We start from the raw sequence: 24,948 nt of genomic DNA, 5'->3' as shown, positions 1-24,948 counted from the left end.
TTCTGATTCATACGTTCATGTGGGAAGGACAGACGGAATAAGAGAGGGAGAGCAGGCAGACAGGTGCACTCTGCTTCAGCCTTCTCCTGGGACCTGGGGGACAAGAGGCTGCATTCTGGAACTCCTCACTAGACCATCTCCACATGTAGAACCTCTGACGAGGTCATTTCTGAGTCTCCTGCGTTTGGACCATTCAGTCCAACAGAAGCACATGGCTGTCTCCCCAGCCCCAGGGCACAGTTTCTCTGTACTGTTCTTTGCTAGCTGTTGCTTCAGCCCTTAGTGAAGAGCTTAGGTACACAGCTATAGGAGAGAAAACCTCTTTTCTTCAGACAAATCTAACGCTGGGTAACACGGCAGGGAGGCCCCATCCCCCGGGCTGCACAGGGCTGTGAGATGCAGTGTGAGGTGGTGAATGGAGGAGCAGGAAGCCTTGTTTTTGAAAGCTGTGCTTTGGAGCCCAAGGTGGGGACTGTTTTTCTCACCTTCTCCCAGGCACTGGCAGCAGCGACCCTGTGGGTGACTGAAGATGAAAGACTTGCTGGTTCTAATGAACAATCCTAAAGAAGGTGTTGGTATCTGCCCAGAGTGGCTGGGCACTGGAGGCTGGGGATAAGCAGGGAGGTATGGCCTGTGGGCCCTGATAAGCAGGTGGGGTTCTTCTGGGGCCTTCTGGCCCATGGTGGTGGTAAACCCAAGTCTGGTTTGGGGATGCCAGCTGGGGACTCTGCACTGTTAGACAAGGAACAGAGTGTGGCTCACATCAGCCCCGGCAAACAGGCTCTCCGTGTCCTGCCCTCTGTGGTGACTACAAGCAGCCCGATTGCTCCACTCTGCTTAGGCCACCAAGCAGTCTCTCCACAAAAGGCCCGTTAGAGACCATCTTCAGTTTCAAGACTTCTCCCCCTGGCTGGGGCCCAGGAAGACACCTTGGGCTGATTCAGGGTGACATTGGGTTCTGGCCGCAGGGAACGGGCCCTCCTCCCTGGCCAGCTGACCACTGTCCCGCGTCCACCTCAAGGTATGCCTTCCAGTTGGCCTGCCAGCGCCCCTGGGACCCACACGGTGTAGCGACGCCTTCCAGGGCCGGCAGGGGGTCGGCCCAGGTGGCTGCGGAGCTCCTTTCCCCTGCTGTCACGCCTCCCGCCCCCCCCCCCCCGCCAAGCTGAAGAGCGGCTGCACCGAAGGCCAGGGCAGCACGGAACGGAGATTAGGGGCCATGTCTTCCTGTGGCTCGGATCACAGGGAGAAGCAAGGTGGGCAAATGACGGGGACAACAAAGGCTGTGGGGAGGGAGGTGGGCACTGATGTGACAGAGGGCTGGACCGAGGGCAGTTGGGGGGAGGGGAGCATCTGAGCCCCCAGCGCTGACCGGAGGCGCCCAGGCGGAGGCTCCAGGAGCCAGGTGCGAATCCCGTGCCTCGGAATAAGAGAAAGGGAGGCAGACATCTGCTCCCAACGGTTTTGCTCATCTGCTCGGAGGCTCAGCCCCCCACCCCCGGCTGGCCTGTTCCGTATGGTATGGTCCAAACAATTAGCAGCGCCGTCAGCGCCCCGGGATGGCTTTGGGGGGTCTGCACCAGCAGCAAATAATGAACGGTGACGCCTGATGCTGCAGCCGAAGTTGCCGGGGAAGAAGTGGTGGAACCGTCAGAGCTTGGAGAGGGATGGAGGAGCCGAGAGAGAGGAGCCGAGGCAGCGGGGAGGGGGAAGGGAGGGCAAAGGGTGGATGAAGAGCGCTTTTGCGGAGGGAAGAAAGCAACACGCAGCAGGAGGAGGAAATTTGCAAAGGGGGGAAAATCAGCGGAGAAGGGCTGCCCCCTCACCTTGAGGTCTGCTCCAGAGATCTCCGTCTATCTCTCTGTCTCTCTCAATCTCTCTGCTCACTCTTCTCTCTTCTCTTTCTGCTCCTTCAATTGGGAAGGGGCGGGGGGCGGGGGAGGGTAGTCAGGGGGTTCTGGACCCGGGTCTGCAAAGCTGGCCAGCTGCTGGGGGGGCAGAGGTTGCCTCTCTTTCTGAGCCTCGGTCTGTGGGTGAATGTGGCTGTGTGTTGTGGAGCTGCATCATAACACTGTGAGTCATCCGTCCCCCACCCCCCCTCACCTCCCACGTCAGAGCAGGGCTGGGAGACACAGGAGGCGGGCAGGGAGGAAGGGAGGGGGCTGGGGGAATGATGCAAGGGACAGGGCGACCAGGGGAGAGGCAGGTGGCCGAAGAGAGAGGCAGTGTGGCCCAGAAGCCAGGAAGAGCCTGAGGGAAGGCCAGAGCTGGGCTCGATGGAGTCAGGATGGCTGGCCACGGAGAAAGCGGCCAGTCGGGTGAGGGCTGGATGCAGGGTCAGGCCACCATACACACATTCGAGATGTGTATATTCGACATTTTCCCATTTCAGCTCAGAGACCAGCCTGAGGCAGGGAAAAGAAGGATAGACGAATTTCACGGATGGCAGACTGTGCCCCCAAGTTTGTACCAGGCACACCCAAGCCTCAAAGCCTCAGTTTAATACCCCAAAGGACCACATATGACATCTCACCTGCAGGACCTTCTTATCTCCCACCTCCAGACTACAAGTGCTTGGTGAACTGAGACATATATCAGGTTTTCTTCTGGGCTGTAAACTTTCTAAGGCAGGTCCTCTGGGAAGTCGTCTGTGTATCCCGGGGCTGCAGTACCTTGCGCAGTCTTGCATCCGGAAGATGCTCACAAAATAGTATTTGAGCTGCATCTTCAGACTGGGACTGAATATGTGGCTTTGGTCTCAAAGAGCCCTGAACTGGAATCCTAGCTTTGTCAGTTACTTACCAGGGACCACAAGGCAAGATACCCATCCTCTTCGTGTTTCAATTTTCCTCTTCTGTTAAATGAAACTACTAGTATTTACCTTAGGAAGATGTGAAGTAAAGTGAGATACCATGTAAACATGTAAGAAGTGTCTGGCATACGATAGGTACTTAGTAAACAGTGCTGTTGTTAGCAGCCACTGAGTTAGCTCTCTGATCCTACACCGTACCAGAAGGGGTTGAGGTGATCCATGGCTTTTCATTGGCTGATGTTCGGAAGTGGGTTGCCAGTCCTTTCTTCCTAGTCATGGTAGCCTGGAAGCTCCTCTGAAACCTGTTTAGCATCTCAGCAACATGTAAGCCCCCACTGACAGGCAGATGGTGGCTCATGTGAGCTGCATGGGCAGGAAATCAAGCCCGGGTCTCCTGCATGGAAAGACCTGAACCACCACTGCCCCCTAGTAAATGTTGTTGTTGTTATGGGCCCTCGAGTCGGACCCAACTCATAGCAACCCCTCCTTGGGTTTCCGAGGCGGTATCACTATGGAAGTAGATCGCCCAACCTTCCAAGGAGTGGCTGGTGGGTTTGAACTGCCAGGCTTCTGATTAGCAGTCAAGTGCCTTAGGCACTATGCTACCAGAGTTTCTCCCTAGTAAATAGTTAGGGTTATTTCAAAATAGCATCCTCCTCAAATAGAGACTTGGACAGCAGTGTTCATTGAGGCACTATTCACAATAGCCAAAAGGTGGCAACAACCGATGAGTCCACAAGCAGATGAATGGATAAACAAATGTGACACACACAACGGAGTATTATTCAGCCACAAAAAGCAATGAAGTTCTAACACATGCAATGACAGTCAATGAGCCTTGAAATGTGCTAAGTGAAATAAGCCAGATACAAAAAAGACAAACATTTTATGATCCTAAATACATTAAAAAAAAAAAAAAAAGAGAGAGAGAGATCTAGAACAGGCAAATGCATCCAGAGAGAAAATAGATTAGTGGTTACCATGGGCTGGGGGAGGGGAGATGGAGTGTTAATGCTTAGTGGGTACAGTTTCTGTTTGGGGTGCTGAAAAAGTTTCAGAAACTAATGGTGTTGATGGGTTTACAATATTTTGGGTTTAATAAAAGTCACCAAATTCTACACTTTAAAATGGCGTGTTTTTTTTTTTTTTTTTTTTTTTTTAATATTCTAGTATACGGATATACCACGTTGTGTTTATCCATTCATCAGCTGATGGAGATTTGGGTTGTTTTCACTTGTTGGCTATTAAGAATAATGTCACTATGAACATTTATGCACAAGGTTTTATATGAACATTTTTTTTTTTAAATTTATTGTGATTTGGGTGGAAGTTTACAGAGCAAATTCCTTTTCCATACAGCACTTCATACGCTTTTTTTGTTTCATGACATTGACTGCAACTCCCCACAATGTAACACCGAATTTTGTGTTATACATATTTTTCAGGAGCTCTTGTAGTGTAGTGCTTAAGGCACTTGACTGCTAACCAGAAGGCTGGTGGTTCAAACCCACCAGCCACTCTCTGGAAGGAAGGTTGGGCAACCTAATTCCATAGTGATACTGTCTCGGAAACCCAAGGAGGGGTTGCTGTGAGTTGGGTCTGACTCGAGGGCACATAGTAATAATAACAAACAATAAAAAATATTTGTTTGCAACTAAAAACAATAATTAGATTTATAATAAAATGTATTTATTGGGCACACACGCACACACAAAAAGACCCTTGAAAACAAAACACTAAAACTAACATCCTCAACTTATTACCCTTAAACCCCAAGGTTTACTATTAGATTCCAATATCTTGAGAGACACACGCCAAATGTCTTACAAAGAAATTACTTTTTTTTTTTTCTGTCATCTTTCTATCAATGTCTAGTTACATTTCATGGAATACTGTCCTGGTCATGTCACTAAAGTGTGTGTACACAGACTATATCCCCTGAGACGAAAACCCTGATTTCTAACAGAGGCTTACACTGAGAGTGAAGTGCAACACAGATGGAGACTTACGGAAAGGAGTGCTTGCGTGTGGTTGTTTTTCACATGCACTGAGGGACGAAAAGTTAAGGGGGTTTGTAACGGGAGGTACTGCTAGCTGGTAAGGAACACAAAATGGAATTCAGAATATATAATCAGGGAAGATTCTAGGCTTTAAGGTTAATTCTGAAAAACACAATGGGGCTGTCTTGAGGGATGATACAAAGGGAGAACTGGGTAAAGAAAGAAGCCAGAAGTGTTCTTGTCTGGGCAGCAGGTGAGAAAGGAAATGTAAGTGGAGGAGGGATTTGAGGAGCCATTGTTGAGGAGAACAATGCTGTTTGTTGTTGTTATGTGCCAAGTCGGACCTGACTCATAATGACCCTTCCTTGGGTTTCTGAGGCAGTATCACTACAGAAGTAGATTGCCCAATCTTCCTTCCCAGGAGTGGCTGGTGGGTTTGAACCGCCAGCCTTCTGGTTAGCAGTCAAGTGCCTTAGGCACTATGCTACCAGAGCTCCTGAGGAGAACGATAGGGAGTGGGAAAAGAAAGGTGAGCTTTTAGGACAGATTGAAAGTTTGGGAGCAAGAAGAATAGCTGTAAATTTAAATCAACACAGGAAGAAAACAACCTAGGATTTAGCTGGAGAGGAGAATGAGGACATAGGAAGATGGTTATTGTTTGGGGCTGGGGTGGTAAAGACTGGAGTGCTTGGTGAAAGATGGAAAGTGAGAAGAGGAGCATGTAGGCAAGCCCAGAACCTTCCTAGGCTGTGTCTGACTCTGTATTTAAGCAAAATGAAGAGGAGTTAAAGAAAGGTAGAGTGTTCTTCTCCCTGAACTCAGTTTGAGCTGGTGTACTAAATCCAAACAAAGGTGACCTTCAGACAATGGGAGAAATTGCCTCAAGGGAAGGGACAGAGTGTGGAGACTAGGAGAAATAGATCTGGGAGATGCATGGCACAGAAATAGGAGAGGACAGATCACCAAGGGAGAAAATATGCAAATTTTCTGAACTGAGTTTTTGAAGAATGATGAAAGATTGTGTTTTGAACTGCTGTCCAGTCTGCCCCCAATTCATGGCGACCTCCATGTACAATGGGATCCAACTGTTACAATTTACAGGATTTCCATTGGCTGATTTTCAGAAGTAGATGGCTAGGCCTTTGCTCCTAGTCTGTCTTGGTCTGGAAGCGTTCTGAAACCTGCTCAGCATCCGAGCAACATTGCAAGCCTTCACTGACAGATGAGTGGTGGCTGTGCAGAGGCGTGTTGGCTGGGAATCGTACCTGGGTCTCCCTCACGGAAGGCGAAGATTTTACCACTGAGCCATCAGTGCCCTCAGATGCAATTCCCACTTGGCAATGTTTGTTTATTTGTTTTTAAATAGTGAATTGGAGAAGGAATGCATGCATGAAGAATGAGTGAAGTAACTAAAGCAGACCCTCACAGAATGCAGGGAGAAGTCAGAATTGCACTGCTTGGAAACTGAGTGCTAAGGTAGGGCAAGCAAGAGAAAGACAAGGCAGTACATCTTCCTAGGTTTGTCAGTGGAGACGAACCATGTGAACTGGACTGAAGACAGAGAGGGGTAACATATAGTACCCCAGCATTCTTATGTACTATATATAACTATATATACCATATATATATACTTACATATATATTAGTATAGGTGTTCTGGTGGTGTGGTGCCTAAGGCATTTGACTGGTAACCAGAAGGTGGGCGGTTCAAACCCACCAGCCACTCCTCGGAAGGAAGGTCGGGCAATCTACTTCCGTAGTGATACTGCCTCAGAAACCCAAGGAAGGGTCACTTTGAGTCAGATCCAACTCGACGGTAGTCAGGTTTTTTTTTTTTTTTTTTTTTTTTTTAGTAGTATACTTATATACGATACACAAATATATATATATATTATTATATACTATTCTTTATAGTATCAAAGCATTCTTGTGAGTGTTAAATAAGTTTACATTTGTAAAGTGCTTAGAACAGTGCCTGGCACCTAGCAGCATATAAAACCAAACTCACTGCCGTGGTCAATTCTGACTCATAGCAAACCCTCTGTGGGTTTCCGAGACAGTATCTCTACTGAAGTAGATTGCCCAGTCTTCCTTGCGAGGAGTGGCTGGTTAGCTTTCTGGTTAGCAGTCAAACACCTTAGGCACCACACCATGAGAGCTCCCAGCAGTATATAAGTGTTTATATAAGCAGTATTTAAGTGTTTCCTATTAGTATAATAACTGGACTTGAACTCCAAAACCCTGCGCTTGAATCCTAGCTCCACTACATACTGTGAAGGCTTGAGCAAGGACCTTCACCTTAGTTCCTTCCCCATCTGCAACTGGAGGTAATAAAGCTAACTTACAGGGTGGCTGTGAAACAAGTGTTTTGAAAAAAAAATGTAAATTACTGTACAGATGATGGCATTATTAAATCCCCCTACCCCTGCCCTCTTGTCTGTAATAAAACTTAATAGCTCACATTAAATGCCTTCCATGTGACAGCCATCGTGCTTAGTGCCTTACTGGCATCATCATCTTCAATCTTCAAAACAACTCTAAGAGGTTGGGGACTGTTATTACTGCTATTTTACAGACAAGAAACTCAGTCTCACAGAGTTTAAGCCTGTAAGTTGCCCCAAATCACATAGCCAGCAAGTATGGTATAGCGAACACAAGACTCCAAAGCCCAAACCGGTAGAATGATTAAATATATATGTATATATCTAGTGTATGTATACGCCCTGGTAGCCTAGTGCCTAAGGCACTTGACTGCTAACCAGAAGGCTGGCGGTTCAAACCCATCAGCCACTCCTCGGAAGGAAGGTTGGGCAGCCTACTTCCGTAGTGATAAAACTCAAAAAACCTACTGCGGTCGAGTGAGATCCGACTCATAGTGACCCCATCCTTGGGTTTCCGAGGCGGTATCCCCGCGGAAGTAGATTGCCCAACCTGCCTTCTGAGGAGTGGCTCAGAAACCCAAGAAGGGGTCGCTATGAGGCGGATCCAACTGGACGGCAGTGAGGTATATACATATATAATAAGAATAGTCCACCCTGTGAGCTTCAGATTAAATGGTTGACCTTGTTTATCTGTTGGGGTTTAAGAGGCAAAGTCTCCAACAAAATTTCCCGCTCACTGGGAGAGAGGTTGTTGGGTAATGAGTGACAGAATAGAAAGAAATCTCCTGGACGTTTATTCTTTTATTTTAAAATACATATTTTTGTGCCAAGCACTGTGCCCGGTAGGCGATGGTAGGTCAGCTTAGCTCCTCGCAGGCTGTTTTCCTCCACTTTCCCTACCCACCATTTCCTAGTGTCCAAACGGAATTTTTGCTCATTTCTCCACTTCCTGGGCTGCTGTCCAAGCCAAGCGGACCACCGTGAGACTCATAAAGTGGGTGCCCCTCCCTTGCTGGCTGCCCTTCCTCCATCCCCGGCAGCAAACGAATAGGGACTCTTGGCCTAGACCCCGCAACTGCCCCGAGTCGGCGTCGGTCGGCCCCTCAGCGGGTCCCTGCCCAGCGCTGGGGAGTAACCACCACGCCCTCAAACCCCGCCCACCGGCTTCGCGGACAATAACGGCCGGAGCCCCGCCCACCTTTGGTGTCCCGATCAAAAGAACTCTTTAACTACAGCTCCCAGAAGGCCAAGCGTCTGCGGCCCACTTCGCGGCTGTTCCCCGCGTATTACCTGTATCAAGAGGCATCGGGCGGACGTGTCTCATTCCATTGCGCAAGTGCGGAAGTGCATTTGTTTCCGGCGTGGCTTTGGGCGAGCGCGCTTTGCTCTTCGATTGAGATTCTACCTGTGGGCGCATCAAGTTTACGGGTTTGGCCTCTGTCTGGGTCGTGGAGGTGAGATCATAAGCTCAGAAAGGCATATGTCGCCGCCGGGGGGTGGGATGAAAAGCTACAGTGTGGGATAGGAAAGAATTCTTCACGCTTTCCTGTGTCTGGATGTTAAGTGCGGTTTTCTTCCTCCAGTTTGTATTAATGCCTGAACGACACCGCATGCGAGGAAGTGTTAAGTGCCTCCAGTTTACAACTGAGGAAAGAGATCCAGAGAAGTTGTGATTTGTTCAAGGACACTACTAGTGGTTGCAGAACCAGGCCTCGTGCTGTTTTCTAAAGCTGAAGGCGGTGTCCTTTGTGTCCGGTTTGCAGACCCCCTTCCTCGTTGAGGGGAGCTCTGGTGGCGTAGTGCCTAAGGCACTTGACTGCTAACCAGAAGGCTGGCGGTTCAAACCCAACAGCCACTCCTGGGAAAGAAGGTTGGGCAATGTTCTTCCGTAGTGATACCGCCTCGGAAACTCAAGGAGGGGTCTCTATGAGTCGGGTCCGCCTTGAGGGCCGTGCGCTACGTTGTTGTTTGGTTGTTGGCAGAGATGAGTAGGGAATGGACAGTTGTAGTCTCACATCTGGGGTAGAGCGTTGAAGGTATGTAATCAAGTAATCTGTCAATCTATAGTATGTATCAGTGTATTTATTCAGGTGTCCATGGTTTGTTAAGCCATGCTCTAGCCACTAGAGATAATAACAGCAAACAAAAATGTCTAACCCTTATATGCTAATGGGGGCAGAAAGACAACAAACAGATATAATAGTGAGACAGTGGTGATAGGAGAAAAATAAAACAAAGTAAGGGAAATGTCCATGGGAGGGTTTTGAGTAGAGGCCTGTCACATGTGTAGATCTGATATTTCATTTGTGTTTCAGACACAGCAACGACGCACCAAAGATGGGAGAGGAGGCCAATGATGACAAGAAGCCAACAACTAAATTTGAACTGGAGCGAGAAACCGAACTTCGCTTTGAAGTGGAGGCATCTCAGTCAGTTCAGTTGGAGCTGCTGGCTGGCATGGCGGAAATCTTCGGCACAGAGCTGACTCGAAACAAGAAATTCACCTTTGATGCTGGTGCCAAGGTGGCTGTTTTCACTTGGCATGGCTGTTCTGTGCAGTTGAGCGGCCGCACCGAGGTGGCTTATGTCTCTAAGGATACCCCTATGCTGCTTTACCTCAACACTCACACAGCCTTGGAGCAGATGCGGAGGCAGGCAGAGAAGGAAGAAGAGCGAGGCCCCCGGGTGATGGTAGTGGGCCCCACTGATGTGGGCAAGTCCACAGTGTGCCGCTTACTGCTTAACTATGCAGTGCGTTTGGGCCGCCGCCCCACTTACGTGGAACTGGATGTGGGCCAAGGGTCTGTGTCGATCCCTGGTACCATGGGAGCCCTCTACATTGAGCGGCCAGCAGATGTCGAAGAGGGATTCTCCATCCAGGCCCCTCTGGTCTATCATTTTGGCTCCACCACTCCTGGCACCAACATCAAGCTTTATAATAAGGTCAGAGCCAAAACCATGATGGAATGGAGGGAAGGGTTGCTGTCAATACAGGAAGCAGAAGAAGTTTGTCTGCTAGTTAGAACTATCTGTAGCTGTCTCTTTGCTCCCTGTCAGTTGGAAATTACTGCTATATGATTCTAGAAAAAGCAGTTTCACATATAAGCCATCCTCAGATTGTGAAACATTTTTGTAGACCTATTCTTAGTAAAGGTCTCTGGGTGGCACCGATGGTTTGCACTTTACTACTAACTTAAAGGTTGGAGGTTCAAAGCTATCCAGCTGTACTGCAGAAGAAAGGCTGGAGATCTGCTTCTGTAAAGATTACTGTTAAGAAAACCATATAGAATAGTTCTACTCTATACACTGTAGGTTGCCATGAGTTGGAATCCATTCGCTGATAACAGGTTTGGTTTTTTATTCATAGTAATTGATTAAATTATTTCTCCTTAGAACATAAGACAGGAGGCTGAAGAAACAACATGAAATAGAAATTAAGTCCATATGTGGGTAAAGCTGCAACCATAAAAAATGTTATTTTTCTTATACTCAACACTATGTATTCTAAATAGCCATGGGTTTGTCTTTGTTGTTGTTGTTCTTACCTTGGTCCTTTCTTCTGCAGATTACATCTCGTCTGGCAGATGTGTTCAACCAAAGGTGTGAGGTGAACAGGAGGGCCTCTGTGAGTGGCTGTGTCATTAACACCTGTGGCTGGGTCAAGGGTTCTGGCTACCAGGCTTTGGTGCACGCAGCCTCAGCTTTTGAGGTAGATGTGGTTGTGGTTCTGGATCAAGAACGGCTGTACAATGAACTGAAACGGGACCTGCCTCACTTTGTACGTACTGTGCTCCTCCCTAAATCAGGGGGTGTGGTTGAGCGCTCCAAGGACTTCCGGCGGGAATGTAGAGATGAACGGATCCGTGAGTATTTCTACGGATTCCGGGGTTGTTTCTATCCCCATGCCTTCAATGTCAAGTTTTCAGATGTGAAAATCTACAAAGTGGGAGCCCCCACCATCCCAGACTCCTGTTTGCCCCTGGGCATGTCTCAGGAGGACAATCAACTCAAGCTAGTCCCTGTCACCCCTGGCCGAGATATGGTGCACCACCTCTTAAGTGTCAGCACTGCTGAGGGCACTGAGGAGAACCTTTCAGAGACAAGTGTTGCTGGCTTCATCGTGGTGACCAGTGTGGACTTGGAGCATCAAGTATTTACTGTTCTCTCTCCGGCCCCCCGTCCACTGCCTAAGAACTTCCTTCTTATTATGGATATCCGATTCATGGATCTTAAGTAAGACCTGCAAGAAGCCTTGTTGCCGGGGGCATAGAGATCTTCTGACTCTTGCCAAAGGCAGGTGGGCTGAGGTAGGAGAATCTATTGAGGCCAGAAAAACCAATAAATGGTGGACAAGTAGTATGCATATATTCTACCTCTTAAAACACATGGTGGTAACCTGACTATTCTAGTTTTGAAACAAAAGCAAAACCATCACCTAAGATGCCAATTTGAATTCTCCAAGACTGGGAAATCCCATTTCTTTCGCTATTCTATTGTTAAGGGGACTAATTTTTAGGATGGATTTTTTTTTAATCCCTTTTTTAAAAGTCTTTATACAGTACTTGCTTTCTTATTAATCCAAGATGAAAGTGTGAATCAGAGTGACTTTCCAGTAAAGTTCAAACTTGGAAAAAAATATATTTACAGAAGTATTTTTTGCCACATCATGGAAATTGGTGTAATTTTTTAAACTTTCCCTGTGCATTCTAGTAACGTTATTGGGATGACTTATTGTTAAGTGCTTAGAGGAGGGGAAAGCCAAGAGCCCACCTGTGACAAGCAGGTGAGTTTTTATGGTGCTTTTCCTTTCCTTTGCACTAAGAAAGAGATGCTAAATGTGTTGTTGGGAGCTCTGATGGCGTATGCCTAAGCATGTGACTGCTAACCAGAAGGCTGGTGGTTAAACCCACCAGCCACTCCTTGGAAGGAAGACTGAACAATCTACTTCCATAGTGATACCGCTTCAGAAACCCAAGGAGGGGTCGCTATGAGCTGGATCCGACTTGATGGCAGTGTGTTGCATTGCATTGTAAATGTGTTGTCAGTGCTGGGTTTACTGTGGGGAATTCAAGGCTGGTGATAAACTCTGGGGATGAGATTGCTGATCTAGTAATTTTCCAGAGATGGCTCATTTGCTGTCAGTTGCAGTGATGTTTTCTATTGTTTATTTGATTGGATCAAGCTCTATGTCAAACTGTAATTTGAGCTTTCTGGTGGTAAGGAGCTAGGAAAGCACATTCTCTCTGGTGTCTTGCAGAAGGCTCTTTGGTGTGTCCCTGGATTGAACTTGGATTGTTTGACAAGTGTCTGATGCCATCTGTCCATCCACTCAGTCTTTAAACAAGTATTTCAGCACCTGCTATTTGCCAAGAAGCATTTTGGATAGGAAGTAAGATAGACAACGTCTTGTAAGAACTTCCATTAGAGACAAACAAGAAAAAAACAAGTACTACACAGAGACATAAAATTGGTAACATGAGAGAGTTACCAGAACATGAAATTGGGTCAGGAAAGTCTGTCTTGAGTCAAAACCTGAAAGGCTATGTGAAGTTTGGAGCAAAACTTCCCTAGTGGAAGAAACTGGTACAACACCCTAAAAAAAAAAAAAAGGGTAAGCTTGATGTGTTTGGAGAAGAAAAAAGCCAGTGTGATTGGCATGGAGTGAACCAAGGGAAAAGTGATATATGATGATGCTGGAGGGGGTAGCAAAGATCAGATAATGTAGGGCTTTGGGAAATGAGGGTGAAAATTTTGTATTCTGAACAGTGGGAAACCATAGGGGGTGAAGCAGCTAAGGAGAAGAAAGATAGCGGATTTACATTTTGAAAAAAAAGATCACTGTTGCATGAAGAGTGGATGATAAAGGCAAGAATAGAAGCAAGGACACAGATTAGGAGATGAGTGTGGTCTTAATGTAAGAATTGAGGCTGCAGAGAGAGACAGGAAGTAGATCACTTTGGGATGATTTGAAAGTAAAACTGATAGGGCTTGCTGATAGGAGTGGTGAGGAAAAGAGACTGAAATAAAAATAATTCCTGATAATTTCTGGGGGAGAGGATAAGGGACTTACCAGGATTTCTACTTTCTGCACACGTAGGTTCACCATGTTGTTGTATGTCCTTCAGTCAGTTCCCACTCAGTGACACTATAGGACAGAGTAGAACTGTCCCATAGGGTTTCCAAGGTTGTAAACTTTGTGGAACCCTTGAAGAGAGATCTAGGCATTAGTGAGCTGAAATGGACTCATATTGGTCATTTTGAATTGGACAGTCATATGATCTACTATACCAGGAATGGGAAATTGAAGAGGAATGGTATTGCAGTCATCATCAAAAAGAACATTTCAGCTCTATCTTGAAGTACGACACTGTCAGTGATTGGATAATATCCATACGCCTATACAGAAGACCAGGAGCTCTGCCAGCATAGTGCCTAAGCACTTGACTGCTAACCAGAAGGCTGGCGGCTCAAACCCACCAGCCACTCCTCAGAAGGAAGGTTGGGCAATCCTACTTCTGTAGTGATATCGCCTCGGAAACCCACGGAGGGGTCGCTATGAGTCGGGGCTGACTTGACGGCACGTAACAACAACAACAACATACAGAAGACCAGATATTACAACTGTTACTTAAATTTACACAGCCACCACTAATGGCAAAGAGGAAGAAACTGAAGATTTTTACCAACTTCTGCAGTCTGAAATAGATCAAGCATGCAGTCAAGATGCATTGGTCATTACTGATGATTGGGATGTGAAAGTTGGAAACAGAAAAGAAGCATTGGTGGTTAGAAAATATGACCTTGGTGATAGAAGTGATGCTGGAGATCACATGATAGAATTTTCTAAGACCAATGACCTACTGCAGATAACCTTTTTTTTTTTGAATTGTGATTTGGGTGAAAATTTAGAGAGCAAATTCACTTTCCATACAGCAGTTCACATATACTTTGTCTCATGACATTGACCACAATTCACCACAATGCAACAGCTCATCTCCCACTTCCTCCTGACAGTCACTTCTTCCCTGTGGCCATCCCTTCATGCACCCCTGCCCCCTGAGCTGTCTCCCTGTGCATAAACAGCTCTTTCTCCCATGGTGGTTCTCTCTAAGGTGTGTATCTACCTCAGGTCAATGTTCAACGCCTATGCCTGTCTTTTGCTTGGCTGGAAGCCAGAGGTGTGGGTTCAATTCCAGACCTGAAGGGCAGCTAGGGGCCATAGTCTCAGTGGTTCCACTAGGCTCGATCAGACCAGCAAACCTGGTCCTCCCCCCACTTTTTTTTCCCCCTGAATGATTTTGAGTTTTGTTCCACATTGTTTTCCTTCTCTATCCATGATCTCCTACATAGATTCCCCTCCTAGTGGTTGACAGTGGTAGTTGGACACCATCTAGTTCTTCTGGTTTCATGGTCATATAGGCTGTGGATCACATGGTGTGTACTGCAGATACCTTTTTTCAGTTACATAAATGGTGACTATACTCTGGTGGCATAGTGCCTAAGGCATTTGACTGCTAACCAGAAGGCTGGCAGTTGAAACCCCAGCCACTCCTTGGAGGGAAGACTGGGCAATCTACTTCCATAGAGATACCATCTTAGAAACCCAAGGAAGGGTCGCTATGAGTTGGGACTGACTCAATGGCAGTGAGGTGGGGTTTTTTTTTTTTTTAATACAACTATACCTAGACCTGGCCAGATGGAATACACACTAATCAAGCCAACTACATCTGTGGAAAAAGATGATGGAGAAGCTCAGTGTCATCAGTCAGAACAAGGCCAAGGGCCAACTGTGGAACAGACCATCAGTTGCACATATGCAAGTTCAAGTTTAAGCTGAAGAAAATTAAGTCCACAAGAGCCAAAAATATGACCTTGAGTATATCCCACCTGAATTTAGAGACCATCTCCAAAACAGATTTGATAAGACTGAACACTACTGACCAAAGGCCAGATGAGTTGTTGGATGACTTCATGGATATCATACATGAAGAAAGCAAAGGATCATTAAAAAAAATAGGAAAGAAGGAAAAGACTAAAATGGATATCAGAAGATACCCATTGAAACTTGCTCTTGATTTGTAGAGTCGCTAATGTGAAAGGAAGAGATGAAGTAAAAGAGCTGAACAGAAGATTTCAAAGAGCTACACAAGAAGACAAAGTGAAGTATTATAATGGAATGTGCAAAGACCTGGAGTTAGAAAACCAAAAGGAAAGAATATGCTTGGCATTTCTCAAGCTGAAAGAACTGAAGAAAAAATTCAAGCATCAAATTGCAAATATTCAAGGATTCCCTAGGCAAAATATTGAACAACACAAGAAGCATCAAAAGATGGAAGAAATACACAGTGTACCAAAAAGAGCTGGTCAACGTTCAGCAATTTCAGGAGGTAGCATATTATCAAAACCTTTGGTTTACAAGGAAGAAGTCCAGGCTGCACTGAAGGTATTGGCAAAAAATAAGGCTCCAGGAACTGATGGAATACCCATTGAGAAGATGTACCAACAAATGGATACAATGCTGGAAGCACTCACTTGTCTATGCTAAGAATGTGGAAGACAGCTGCTTGGCAAACTGATAGGAAGAGATCCATCCATATTTGTGCCTGTTGCAAAGAAAGATGATCCAGAAGAATGCAGAAATTATTGAACAATATCAATCCTACACACAAGTAAATTGTTGCTGAAAATAATTTTAAAATGGTTGCAGTAGTATATAGGAATGCAAGCTGAATTGAGAAGAGGGCATGGAATGAGGGCAGAGAATATACCAAAGATGTTTACCTGTTTATGGACTATCCAAAGGCATTTGACTGGATCATAACAAATTATGGATAATATTATGAAGAATTGGAACTGCAGAACACTTAACTAACTACTCATGAGGATGCTGTATGCAGATGAAGAAGCAGTCATTTGAGCAGAAAGAGAATACAGCATGATTTAAAGTCAGGAAAGCTGTGCATCAGCGTTGTGTCCTTTTACCATACTTATTCAGTCTGTACACTAAGCAAATAATCCAAGAAGCTGGATTATATGAAGATGTGGCATCAAGATTGGAAAAAGACTCATTAACCACCTGTGATAGGCAGATGATACACCCTTGCTTGCTGAAAGCAGAAGACTTGAAGCACTTACTGATGAAGATCAAAGACTATAGCCTTCAGTATGGATTACATCTCAATTTAAAGAAAAAATCCTCACAACTGGACTAATAAGGAGCATCATGATAAATGGAGAAAAAAATGAAGCTGTAAAGGATTTCACTTTATTTGGGTCCATAATCAATGCCCATGGAAGCAGGAGTCAAGAAATCAAACGATATAGTGCACTGGGCAAATGTACTGCAAAAGATCTTTTTTTTCTTTTTTTCATGCATTTTATTGAAATATAATTTATGTACAGTGAAATATGCAAAACTAGAGTGACATGGGTCAATGCATTTTTTTTTTTTTTTGTAGTGTTCCCTCCCCTCCCTTCCTACCCCTGGCAACCAACAAAGTTTCCCTCCATATATAAACCTTTCCTTGCCCCTCCACAACAGCGAACTAATACTATATTTGTCCTTCTGTGATTGACTTATTTCATTCAGCATAATGTCCTCCAAGTTTGTCCATATTCCTGCAAAAGATCTTAAAGTGTTAAAAAGCAAAGATGTCTGAGGGCTAAGGTGTGCCCGACCCAAGCCGTGGTATTGTCAATCACCTCATGCGCTTGCAAAGTTGTACAATGAGTAAGGAAGACCAGAGAAGAACTGATGCCTTTGAATTATGGTGTTGATGAAAAATATTGAATATACATAGCACAGACTGCTAGAAGAATGAACAAAAACTGTCTTAGAAGACGTACAGCCAGAGCGTTCCTTGGAAGAGAGGGTGGTCAGTCTTTGTTCCACATGCTTTGGACATGGTATCAGGAAGGAGCAGTCCGTGGATAAAGGCACCATGCTTGGAAAGCTAAAGGGTCAGCATAAAAGAGGAAGCCCCTCAACGAGATGGACTGACAAACTGGTTGCAACAATGGGCCAAAACAGCAATGATTACGGGGTTGGTGCAGGACCAAACAATTATGGTCTCTTGTATATATGACTTGGAACTGATTTGACAGCACCTAACAACAACTACAACATGGCAGATTGCCAGGTCTGTTTTGCATAGCTATTGGTGGGTTTGAACTGCTGACCTTTCAGTTAGCAGCTGAGTGCCTTTACCATTGCACCATCAGGGGTCCTTAAGAATAGTATTAGGAGGTAGCAAAGGAGATTTGATTATAGATTTGGAAGCATGGATATCTGTTTACTTTTAAGAGTGTAATTTTGGAATAAAACCCACTGCCATTGAGTAATTTCTGACTCAGCAACCCCCATTGGGTTTCCAAGGCTATAAATCTTTACAGAAGCAGACTGCTTCAACTTTTTCTGCAGAGTGGCTGGTGGGTTCGAACCACCGACCTTTTGGTTAGCTGCCAAATGCCTTAACTACTACGTCACCAGAGCTTCTTACAGCAACTCTAGACAACTCAAAAAGCTTTACTGAGAAAGGACATTAGTGCCAATAAGGGAGGTGATGTGGGGTCATTTATCTTTATTTTTAGCTAGGATGATGTCTTAGCAACAACTAGAGGAAGTGAAATTAATGATGGATGTGTGTGTTCTTGCCACTTTTTTTTTTCATTTCTCAAGAAAAATCAGGAAGAAAATGCAGGAGTGAAATCCTTTTGTAGACAAGACAGAACACAAAGGACTATCCTTTTACACAAACAGAGACCTATCATGAGAATTGAAGGAAAGTATTTAAAACTAAGAGGTCATTGGTGGTTTTGGTTGTGAAGAGAGGGTATTTTTCTCAGATTGCTTCTAAGTCCAAGAATGGCATTTTGTTTACCAGTGAGCTGCCATCTATGTTGTTGTTAGGTGCTGTCAAGTCTGTTTCAACTCTCAGGACCCCATGTTCGACAGAACGAAACCCTGCCTGGTCCTGCACCATCCTCACAGTCATTACCAGGCTTGAGCCCATTGCTGCAGCTACTATATCAGTCCATCTTGTTGAGGGTCTTCCCCTTATTGGCCTACCCTCTACTACATGATAATCATTCTCCAGGGACTGGTCCCTTCTGACATGACCAAAAGATGAGCGACGAATAATGGCCACTTCTATCGGGGTGAGAAAATGCAAGTGAAGGGGATTTGAAAAAGTATAGGCAGGCTACACTAGGCAAAGTATATATGGAATTATTTGACACTCGTAGCAAAACAACTGAAGTTTGTGGACTGGTATCCCATTGTCTGAGCCTAGGTTTTACTGTGGAATACTTTTCAGAAGTGGTTGGCTGTTGAAACCTTATGTTCTTTTAAATGTCCTTTCCAGGAAATTACCTTGCATGATACTGTTGTTAGGTGCCATTGTGTTTGTTCTACTCATTGGAACCGTGTGTACAACAGAACAGAACACCGCCTGATCTGTGCCATCCTCACAGTTATTGCTTTGTTTGAGCCCATGGTTGCAACCAGTGTGTCCTTTTTATCTTGTTGAGGGTCTTCTATTTCTTTGACCCTCTACTTTACCTTCTTCAGAGACTGGTCCCTCCTGATAAGATGTCCAAAGTATATGAGATGAAGTCTTGTAGGGAATAGTAAACATAGGAAAACTGGACAAGAAAATGGAGTCTCTGTAAACTTTGGGGTTAATGCTATTCTTGTTGCTCATCAAGCTGAGAACTTGGCATCCAGTAGTAATTAAGTCTCCCACAGGAGTTCCTCCCACAGGAGTATGTGTGGTTGGGTGGTGGAAGGTTGAATTGTGTAGTACTGCCTAACCAGGAGACTTTAAAGAGGTCTTTTGTAGTAGATCTGTCTAGTGTAATACTTCATCTGCTTTCTTGACTGCTGCTTCCATGGGTGTTGATTGTGGGTCCAAGCCAAAGGAAATTCTCAACAGCTTTAATTGAATTTAAGCCTCCAAAAATCCAAACTCACTGCTGTCGAGTCAGTTCCGACTCATAGTGAGTCCTCCTTGGGTTTCTGAGGCAGTGTCTCAGAAGCAGATTGCCCAGCCTTTCTTCTGAGGAGTGGCTGGTGGGTTTGAACTGCCAGCCTTCTGGTTAGCAGTCAACTGTTGTTGTTATGTGCCTTCAAGTTGAACCCGACTCACAGCGACCTCTCCTTGGGTTTCCGAGGCAGTATCACTATGGAAGTAGCTTGCCCAAACGCCCTTCAGAGGAGTGGCTGGTGGGTTTGAACCGCCAGTCTTCTGGTTAGCAGTCAAGTGCCTTAGCCACTATGCTATCAGAGCTCCCAAGTAGGGAGGGGCATTTTGCCCTCAGGAAGGGTGTGTTTCAAAGCAGTTTAATTAGTATGCAGAAAGACATTCATAAAAAGAACCAGAGAACTTGTTGGGACATTTAAGAAAGCAACCAATCAGTTGCATATTACCTGGTTTAAGTTAAAGGTTGGGATCCTGATATTGTCTTATAACAACTTGTCCTGTGACTCAGGGTTGAATGATCATGAGTCATAACCCAGCTACCACAAAGCCAGGTAATCAAAGTCCCAGAACCAATCCTGTAACTTTTTTTTAACCTGGAATTATGTATGTATCCCAATAATGGGCCTTCTGTGGTCCCACCTGTGACAGTGATGGACTGACCTGCCACTAATACATGATCTTGTGATTTCCTTTGCTCTCTCTCATATGTGATGAACACTGTAACTGTGATTCCGGAGCCGATTCCATTGGCCTCTGCGTTGGGGACAGGCTGTTGGTTTCCTTCATCTGGATGATGTCTTTGTCCTGTTATTTAAGGCTTGAAAAGTGTCTATAGAATATGTTTGAATCGGGGGTCTTTTATTCCCTAGCACAAGCCCTTAGCAAAAATAAACTAGAACCCCAGATAGAGATCAAGTCAAAGAAGGAACTAGACTGACCTGGAAATGAAGAGAAAATAGAGCTTTCTACTTTACCTCTCTGTCTAATGCTAAAGTATCAGAACCACAGTTACACCAGCAACATTTGATCCAAATCCGTGGACAGATCACTCTTCACAGGTGAGGAACTTTGGATTCAGAGAGGTGGCTGATGAAACATCAGAAAGGCTATTATGTAACAGACAGAAGTACTTTCAAATAAGAAATGGCCTGGGGCTGAGTGAACAGAGGCCGTTTGGTGTTGCTATCGGGTTCACAGCTATTCTGGGCTAACTGGGGCAAACTCTGCCCTTTGATGTATGGAGAGTTGGCCAACAGCTCTCCAGGGACAGGAACTTACAGAGAACCTTTTCCTTCCAGCCTGTATTCCAGGATTGGGTGTCATTAGGGACACGGACGACCACTCTTCACGTTGCAATGGGAAAGGAACGGAACGAAGTGGAGTCAAGTGCCTCCAGGCTCGCGCCCGCTTCCTTCTTCTTCCTTCGGGCCTCTGGCAGCAGCCTCCCCCAAACTGGCTCTCTTAGGCCTGCCTCCCCTTAGTTATGGGAACCACAGCCCAGCCTATTCTATCACCCACGGATTCCGCTGATAGCAGGTAATACCAAATAGAAAATGTCTCCCTAACCCACCAGCCACTCCTGGGAAGGAAGGTTGGGCAATCCTACTTCCGTAGTGATACTGCCTCGAAACCCAAGGAGGGGTCGCTATGAGTCGGGGCCGCTATGAGTCGGGCCGACTCTATGGCAAACAACAACAACAAAGATTGTTTAAATAAAGTTTTCGCCGTCGGAAAAAAAAAATCCAAAAACCCTACTCAGATGCCAGTTGACCAATGGGTGAAGGACTGAAGCGGGAAGAGGGCCGGCCTTAACGGTAATTGGTTACACTAGACGCCTGTCTGGACTGTACCACACTTATTTAGAGGGGGATTGGTGAGTTCAAGAGAGTAGCTGCTTACCTTTGATCACTTCTATTGTCCTAGATACAATTAGGACGGAAAATACTATGCAGGAAAAGAGATGACTCGTTTGGCCCCTTCCCCATTCCTCACTCCTGCGCAGAACGCCAACTCTCCTCTCCCAGTGGTCCGCGGAACCCGACGGCCATACGCGCGCGCGCTCGTTTTCTCGCGTACGTACGGCGCTGTGCTCCTACAGCCAATTAGACCGCGAGGTCGCCGCGGTCGCCAGGGTTCGCGCGCACGCTCCAGATGAGAGTTGGGGTGGGGGTTATGGGTGAATGGGAGAGTGAGCGGGGGCGGGCGCGGCAGCGCGAGCCTCATGAATGAGAGAAACGTGCCCGGCGCGAGACGTCGCGCGTGTCCGGACCAGAGAGCCAATGGGAACGCTAGGAGGGCTGGAGACCCGGTACTGAGGGCCACGGCCGCGCGCCGGCACGAAGACGAGCGTCGCAGGACGGGAGCGCGCGGGAGCAGGGCGGGCGCGGAGCGTGCGGGGGCCGCGCGCTGTCTCTCAGAGGCCGGACGGTTCTGTTGGGAGGCGGCGGCGACAACGACCGCGGCGGTGACGGGCACCGCGGCGGTGACGGGCACCGCGGCGGGGGTGAGTACCAGAGACACCGGCCCCTGCGGAACCGGAAGTGCCGTGCCAATGAGGTGGGAGGGGAGAGTGACCTCTAGGGAAGGGGGACCGAGGAGGGGGAAGCGGTTGAGGCCCCATCCCTCTTCGGGGCCAAGTCATCCAACCGCGGCGAGACCCTTGGGCCCCGGAAACGGACGACGAGGAGAGGCCGGGGATCCACGGCCGCCGGGCCTCGGAACGGGTTAGTGCTGGATCCCCCGTTCCTGGCTCGGGACCCCCGTTCCTCTGCGCCAGCCGCGGTCCCTTCCGCCCCCGGCCCTGCGCCCCCGGACTTTGCGTTCCTCCGCAGCCCGTTCCCACAGCCCCCTTGGGCCCTGCCGCTGTGGATTCCGTCTTCTCAGGCTCAGCGGCGGCCGCTGGGCTACTCCCCAGTTCTGCCCCATACGTTGATTTCCCTTGCCCCAGCTCCGTGTGGGGACTGGGTGCTGTTCCCCTTTTATCGCTCTGCGGTTCGGTTCCCTTGCCCCACTCTGCTGATAGTTATTTTGGCTTAAACCTTGTTCTGTTATTTGTTCTCTCCAAATCATCTCCCTTCTCCCCCTATCCCCACTAGCAGGGTACTCCATGCTTTTTAGTACTTTGTACTTTTTCAAGCGGAGCTCGAGTATGTCTGCCAGCATTTTACTTACAGAAGTCTCATTGTGAGACAGGGAGGTGGACCGTATTTTGCCCATTCGACCGAATGAAAACACTGAAGTGAGAAGTAAGAAAGTGACTTAAAGTTCTGAAAGGAGGTGTGGGGTCAAGTCTATGTTGTATTCTAGGTCAGCGCTTTCTGCCTTGGATTTTTCACTTCCTGGTTAATGCCATCTTGTCCAGGTTGATCTTACATTTGCATGCCTATCCTTTATCCCAGTATCCCTCTGTCCTGTGTCAGATCTCTGCAGAGCGCTCATTATCACCCATTCTGTTAAATACACCTAAGATATTTATATTGCCATGTATTTTGCTACCGTGTTAAACTTCTGCTTAGCTTTTGCACCAGTATCTTGTCATGTGGATCACCCATTGTACCCCAGCTACTGCATATTCAGATTTACTATATTACAGCACTTCACTTCAGGAAATGGTATTTCTGCTTTCAGTCGTCCTGCTGGAATCTTTCCCCTTTGAGGAGGAGGTCCTTTACTTTCATTGGTATTTACACTCAGATCTTAAATATGTTCCTAGAGTTTTACTTTTAGCCTTTGAACTACATTTCCTGTATTGTTTGTTGTATATTTAGATATACATATTTCCATTTCTTGGTTTACTCTGTCTGCATGTATCATTCACATTCCTGTTACCTTTCTCCTACTGGTATGGAGGATGGATCCAGACTCCTAGCTCTGATGAGCCTCACACACATTCTGGTCCCATCCCTGTCAGAGACAGCACATCCTTCTGCTATGACTTGGTGTGGCCTTTATTTATACTCACTAAATTCTTAGGATTTATGCTGTCCCTTCTAATATTTGTTCCTTAAACATCTCTGATGCTACTCTCTTGTATCCCAGTATTGTACTCCTGAAATTGTATGGCCTTTCATGATGCCACGTTACTATGGTAGTATTAGCCAATGTGATTTTTTTTTTCCTGTAGAAATTAAAATTTGGTGTTTAAATGACATACTACTCTAGATGAAATTTAAGTAATGTAGTTTTTCATTTTCTCTGATCTTTGAGGTTTTGGGGAAAGTTTAAGTAATAGTACTGCCTTAAACCAAGAATTTCATTCTTCTTGTTAACAAAGTTACTGAGGGCTAAATTCAGAGGATTGGGCTTTGATTCTTAAAGAAAACAGAGCTAAATAATCATAAAATCAGGGCTACAGAGGATTTATCTTTTGTACGACTGTAATAACTTCTTATATTCATTGGGGCTTATTCTAATGTTGCTTGGTCTTCTGAAATCGTGTTTGTTTTAAAAGGAGAGATAGAAAAGGAAAGGAACCTTTTGCTTTCCATACCAGAAGTGCTAGAGAAACAGAGAAAGTGATGAATTCCAAGCCACATTTTTATTTCACTCTCTGAATCTTCTGAAATCTTTAATCTCTGCTTTTGGTATTAAGGGAAATACTGCACAGCATAAGGAGGATTTTCTGTAAAATTCTAACTGACATTCAATTTTGGTTTATATATTCTGAGTTCTCACTGCTGGGACAGGTAGCATGGTGGATGAGCAAGGTGGAAAGACTTTGTATTAGCAAAGGGCCTTGTGGGCTCTGGGGTTCTGAACCTGGCCACTCAAGTTATTCACTGGAATGGCCTCAGGCATTCTCTAGCCTTCAATTTTATGGAGTGGGATAAGAGACTATGTCACCAGATAATGTGAGCAAAGTGCTTTGAGATCACTAGATGAAAAGCGTCCTATAAAATTCAAAGTGCTGGAGTTACTTTGTTACTCTCAAATGATTGTTACTCTTAATCATGTTGGAGTAGGTGGGGCTCTGTTGACTTCCTAATAAACTGATTTAGGAAGAAAAAACTGTTGAATTGGGAAGAAAAGGACCAACCCCTACTATAAACTCAGTTTCTCAGGGAAGGTATCTCACTTTCAGTGCAAGAATATTTTCACTCAGGCCTTTTAATGGCTAATTCCAGAAGACCAAAAATTCAGTTTCTGCCTCTTTAGGGTTATAACTTCATTGGTGGTGGTGGTGGTGGGGTGCTTTCTATTCTAATTTTGAAATTCCTTTTTTCTTTTTTCATTGTAGCAATAAATACTCTCTTTGTTCATAGTGAAATTTCTTTCCTGAGAGGGCCCTTCACTGCTGTGCCCCTTTCTGTTTTTGGAGTTTGATATTCCTGGTATTTGTTACTACCCATTTGTGTCAGGTGAGATGGGCCCCTTGTAAGAGCTAATGTAACACCCAGTTCTCTGACCTTAGGCCAGGTGAAGTCATGTTTTCCCTCCAGTCTGAAAAGCATTTAGAATAGTGAAGGGTTCTGGACCTATTTTCCTCCCAGTTTACAGTCCTTTCCTGCATCCATGTAAGTGAAATGGAAAATAATCTTTCAGAAGCACTTGTTAACAGAGCAGCTGGGGGAATCTTAGCCTTGGTGTTTTTAGAAATATCCTCAAAGAATTTCTTTGATAAACATATTTATCTCCTCCAGGTGAGGCACTGTGACCCAGTTGATCTCTGCATCCAGAAGGCCCAAGATTGAAGAAGAAAGAGCAGAGACAGCGACTAACCTGGAAACAGGGAGATATTTGGAATTTTGCTTTCATTCATAGTAACCTCATAAAAC

At 45.8% G+C, this 24,948-nt stretch overlaps 1 protein-coding gene across 1 annotated transcript; it reads left to right on the top strand.

The window, feature by feature from the left end:
- Positions 1 to 9,530: 9,530 nt before the first annotated feature.
- CLP1 (cleavage factor polyribonucleotide kinase subunit 1) lies at positions 9,531 to 11,430 on the top strand. The gene is made up of 2 exons (XM_007953859.2): positions 9,531 to 10,136; positions 10,759 to 11,430. The coding sequence occupies exons 1-2, from the start codon at positions 9,531 to 9,533 to the stop codon at positions 11,428 to 11,430; spliced, it is 1,278 nt and encodes a 425-aa protein (XP_007952050.1).
- The last annotated feature ends 13,518 nt before the right edge of the window (positions 11,431 to 24,948 follow it).

The sequence above is a fragment of the Orycteropus afer genome, unplaced genomic scaffold (assembly GCF_000298275.1).
Source record: "Orycteropus afer afer isolate SDZICR_OR568_19922 unplaced genomic scaffold, OryAfe1.0 scaffold00419, whole genome shotgun sequence".
Lineage (NCBI taxonomy): Eukaryota > Metazoa > Chordata > Mammalia > Tubulidentata > Orycteropodidae > Orycteropus > Orycteropus afer.
This window is presented reverse-complemented; position numbering and strand designations above follow the sequence as displayed.

What these genes read in the sequence shown, in the direction of transcription:
- CLP1 (XM_007953859.2), top strand. Translation starts at nt 9,531, where the DNA reads ATGGGAGAGGAGGCCAATGATGACAAGAAGCCAACAACTAAATTTGAA. An exon ending in ACATCAAGCTTTATAATAAG is followed by an intron (nt 10,137 to 10,758) that starts GTCAGAGCCAAA and finishes TTTCTTCTGCAG; the next exon opens with ATTACATCTCGTCTGGCAGA.